This window comes from Palaemon carinicauda, chromosome 29 (assembly GCF_036898095.1).
Source record: "Palaemon carinicauda isolate YSFRI2023 chromosome 29, ASM3689809v2, whole genome shotgun sequence".
Lineage (NCBI taxonomy): Eukaryota > Metazoa > Arthropoda > Malacostraca > Decapoda > Palaemonidae > Palaemon > Palaemon carinicauda.
Window position 1 is genome coordinate 48,464,396 of NC_090753.1, and position 5,190 is coordinate 48,469,585.

The window sequence follows — 5,190 nt, forward strand, 5'->3', positions numbered from 1 at the left end:
GCATTATCAAAAGCCTAAGTTTAAAGTCTAAAAGCTTTCTGAACGTTTTGCCAAAAGAAGTTAAACATCACTAAAATTGGGCAGTAATCGGCATAAATAGAGCTACTAAAAACACATTTACCTAATGCAGTAACTTTACCAATTCTCCAAGAAGTGCAAAAAGTACATCTTCCTAAATTGCGGAAAAAAAAACACGAACTTGGTAGCTTAGTAATCTGGGGTCTTCATGAAAAAAAAAACAGAAAAAAAAAAAAAAACATTTGGGTCTGCACCTCCATAGGTATCAAAGTCCACGAAAAGTATTTTATTTTCACAGGACCAAAGAGCTAAACTAGTCAAGTTTAGCCTCAGGTAAACGAGAATGAAGAAGATTAAGTTTCTCATTACTCTGCTTACTACAGAACACATAAGCTAAATGGCAAGCTTGCATTTGCCTTTGTACAACGAGTGACAGAGCTATCTGGTTTAAGGTAAAGGAGGAGCTGTTAAGTCTACACCAAAGAGTGCAGAATTTAAGATATCTCACCATTTATGTTCCAGGCTTGTATCAGAAAAGGTTTCTTTTATGGTCAAATTGTATTCCTAAGTATATACCGTACAGCATATAATCTTGTGTGTGTATCAAATCTTTGCACGGTATATGCCTGTATATTTATGATATATACACTCACACTTATACAAAGGTTGAATGATATATATATATATACATATATATATATATATATATATATATATATATATATATATGTATATATATACATATATGTATATATATATATATATATATATATATAATATATATATATATATATATATATATATATATATATATATATATATATACACATATATATGTATATATGCATAATATAAATATGTATATATATATATATATATATATATATATATATATATATATATATATATATATGTATATATATATTTATATATACATATATATATATGAATATATATATACATATATATATATATATATATATATATATATATATATATATATATATATATATATATATATATATAGTACATAACCTACACAATAAATTCACATTTGTTTTTCTCCTTATCCGAGAAGCTGGCGATTCTAGGAAAACAGGATTACAAGCCTTATAATAAGCAGTCTTCTAAATTGTCTGTCTAAAATTTCCATTATAGCTCCACTGGATTACGCGAACTGGTTATAGTAGGAAAGTAATTTTAGAAGTGGGATTTCCTCTTTCTGTAACAACAACTCTGGGGAGAAAAAGAAAGTTCGAGGTTCCAATTAGCCATTTATTTCATCGCGTGATAATTGCTTATTATTTTCATTATCTAAATAGATTACCTTTTTCAACATACCAAGAATTAAACACTGATAGCTACTGAAACCAAAGGCTTGAAAAAGATTAATCGCTTATCCTTTATAGATCGTTAAATTTTCTTTTTCTTGGAAGAATAACAAGAGCAGAAGCCAGATCGTAGCAGACGTTTTTCATGAGGGTGACGTTTGTATATAAGACCCAGCATCCTCCGTCTCTGGACACTTGAATCATTACTGTGCCAACAGAAGCATCTTCTTGGTTAACGTATTCAACAGGTAAGAGACAGGAAGTGTTAAACAAGTCGTTTTCACTGTTTGAGCCCTCGGGCTTGTAGCATTTTGCTTTTCCAACTAGGGTTGTAGATTAGAAAGTAATAATAATAATAATAATAATAATAATAATAATAATAATAATAATAATAATAATAATAATAATAAATGACCAAAAGTATATTCATAATTAAGAGAATAAAGGAGATTTACGATGTGACGGGTAAAAAAGGTTCACGGATAAAGAAATAAAACACTTAATTTGTCATAATTATCATTTGCTTGAGGATGATATGTAAAGTCTAATTTCATGATATTCTAGGCATGTAGTAAAATTATTTCAAAATATTTGGCCACGAAACACTGTAAATAAATTTGGATCTAAATTCAGAAATAGATTGTTTGACATGGACATATAATAATGTTTTTCTATAATCACAAATGTATAGTAATAAATCTTCTCTTTTTAGCTAACAAATGCTCTAAGATCTGATCTCCCTTTATTCCTATTGTAAATATTCACTGGAAAATTGCTTCCTTCAGTGCAAAACTATCATTTGTTGAGTTAATAATTAATGACTCAGCAACATGAACAGGCCAAATTTTTGTTTTCAATAAACTAATAAAGAAACAGATATTTTTTAATTATGATGATGTTAATAATGATAGTGATGAAAATCAATTATTTTCCAGAATGATTGGACAATCAACTCTACTCGTGGCAGCTGCCTTTTGCGTCTTGGCAACAGCTCTTCCAGGACACCTGCATGGAGGAGCAGGTTTAGGAGCTGGACACCTTGGAGGAGCTGGTGTTGGAGTTGGTCATCTTGGAGGAGCAGGTTTAGGAGTTGGACACCTTGGAGGAGCTGGTGTGGGAGTTGGACACCTTGGAGGAGCTGGTGTAGGAGTTGGCCACCTTGGAGGTGTTGGTGTTGGCTCTGGGCTTATTGGAGGCATTGGTTCTGGATCTGGACTTATTGGAGGAGTGGGTGTTGGAGGCGCCAACTACAATCCAGCTCACTATCCAGACATTGTTCCAGGTTACCCATTCCAGCAGTCTTACCCTGGAAAAGGATTCGGAGGATGTGCCAACTGGTGCCGTAGCTCATACCAGAAGAACTACTACTGCTGCACAAGAACTTCTTACGCTGGATAAGGCACAAGATATTTTATAACCATTAATCATGTTTAACCATCAACATTAAGATAATACGCATTTCATGTTACCTCATTTCTTATTCCTTTTGAACCTCTGTTTTTTTTTTTAATGTTACTAATGTCCCAATAAAATTATTCCATGTTTTCATGTTGAACTTTCAATATGTATTTCCTGATACCCTAAAGATATTCTTCAAGAGAAACAAACATATAAGGCTGAAGAAATAATTACTAATGTAAAGTAATTGCTACAAAAATATATCGTAAACTTGAAAATCTGAATTATAAAAAAAAAAAACTTGAAAGACTTGAACCAAAAAGAAAAAAAAGAAAAAACAAGTGGCATCAGCAGAGACGACCCCCCCCCCCCCCACACACATACACATGTGAACCTTCATAAAAACACTATAAATCCTCCTAAATGTTTTCGTAGAGTTGCTATATCAGTCAACAATGGAAAACAAGTGTGATTCTGAACTTGCTGAAATCAAGTGATGTTGACATTCCAAGGCCCCAAAAGGTCAAAGGTCATGATTTCATTTAAGGTAAATATGTGGCTTTCTATCTGCTGATAATATCAAGTTAGCTACTTCCGCCAAAGAAGTTGGAAGGAGGTTATGTTTGTGTGTTTGTTAGTGAACACCTTCCTGGCCACAATTTTAATTGTAGAGTAATGAAACTTACAGGGATTAACTGATATGTAAATAGCGGGAAATGATAAAATTTTGGAAGGTCAAGGTCACGGTCAAGCAAAATGTCCAATTCACGTAATCAGCCATAAGTTTGAACATCGTTGTCACAGACTTCAAACTGGGTTCAAATTTGACTATATGAAAATCCAAGCCAATTAATATATGTCAAGGTCAAGGTCGAGAAAAAGGTCAAGAAATAAGCTGCCGCGGTGGAGGTCTACGCTCTATTGAGTGTCCCTTTGGTTTATATCTGCACTTGTTTGAGAGTTAGGGCCTTCTGAAATTAGGTGACCTTGAAATTTCGACCACCCCTTGAACTTTGAATCTACCAATCATCAAAACTATACAATTTCACTATTTTCATATATAAAATTATATTTTTGGGACCGGAAATCAAGAAAATCAAAGAATATTTGATGGAGTTATAGCATATAAACTTGAGTGTAGTAATTTGTAAATCTCTATATAAAAAGAAAAAAAATCTTTCGATTAATATTCCATAACTTAGGGATGTAAGATCCTTAACCTCCAGGTGACTAAATTCTCGCTGTCAACCAACGGAAATTAACTTTGGGAAACGACATCAAAGATTATTCGCAATTTCTTTCCCAGTAATCTGTGGGACAGAAGTTTGAAGCCCGCTCAAGCTCGATGGTTTCTTGTAGTGTCTGCAAACTCACAATTCTTGTGAGCTAGGGATCGGAGTTTGGGATGCATATAGATTTACAAGCCGAGTCATCAACAGCCACAGTCTGGCTATCCCTGATCCTACCTTGGGTGGTGAGGGGGCTTAGCCTCTGATCATATGGATATACGATCAGTCTTCAGGGCAAAGTCCTGTCCCTTGCTTCTGCCATTCATGAGTGACCTTTAAAACCTCAAACGTCACGGTGTTCTCTTTAGCCACCCAATACCAAAAGTAGCTGAATCTTCAAAACAGGTTCGCAGATGTTTGCTTTCTTCCCGGACTTGACAGATACAGGGCAGATCTTAGAGTGCTCGGCCTACAATTATGCTTTCCCTCAGATGGTCCTAAGAAACACTACTAAAATGGCTACATTAAGTAAGTAAAATGAATGAGAAGTACTACTTGGGTGGATATCTTGTTTTTACATAATTGGTGAGAAGCATTTCATGCGCTTTTTTTTTTTTTTTTTTACTGAGACGGTATAATTTGCGAGAATCACACCTTGAGTGGTTCTACTGTGTTTGTATAATTGGTGAGAAACACTTCTTAAGTGGCTGTCTTGTTTTAGTATGATTTGTGAAGAACCAACCTGTTGTGGTGCTTTATGTCAAAAAGGAACTTTACCTTTATCATTAAGAAAAATCCCAATTTCTACTTACTAACTCCTGGAAGAACACAGGCCTACATGGCTGATTGATTGAATGATTTGATGGTTTCTGGTATCCTGGCTACATGGCTGAAGACTATGAAGCGTGAAGTGGGAGATGAAGAATGGAGAAGTATTGACTTAAAAACTCAACATAGAGACATCTGGCGAAATCTAACCGAGGTCTTTTGCATCAATAGGCGTAGGAGGGGATGATGATGATGATGAACTTTTTCAAAATGTTTTTTTTTTTTGGGGGGGGAGGGATTATCTTGCAGAGTTACCATAACTATTGAACTGTAAAATAGGATTTTTTTTTTCCCTGTAAGAATAACCACTTTATTTATAAATGCACTTTAGGTTTCTTACACACTGCGTTTTCTTATTGTTTTTTTTTCCGCAAACGAGGTGGTCT

At 34.0% G+C, this 5,190-nt stretch overlaps 1 protein-coding gene across 2 annotated transcripts in view; it reads left to right on the top strand.

Moving 5' to 3' along the window:
- Nucleotides 1-1,505: 1,505 nt before the first annotated feature.
- LOC137622775 (uncharacterized) overlaps nt 1,506-5,190 on the top strand; it is an 8,592-nt gene continuing 4,907 nt past the window's right edge. Inside the window, exons 1-2 of one of the 2 annotated variants that reach the window (XM_068353365.1) lie at nt 1,506-1,597; nt 2,285-2,851. In XM_068353365.1, the coding sequence (XP_068209466.1) occupies nt 2,286-2,747 (462 nt within the window). In that variant the 5' untranslated portion in view covers nt 1,506-1,597; nt 2,285 and the 3' untranslated portion in view covers nt 2,748-2,851. Of the gene's footprint in view, nt 1,598-2,284; nt 2,852-5,190 lie in introns of those variants that run through there. The other variant, XM_068353369.1, reaches the window with a different exon arrangement.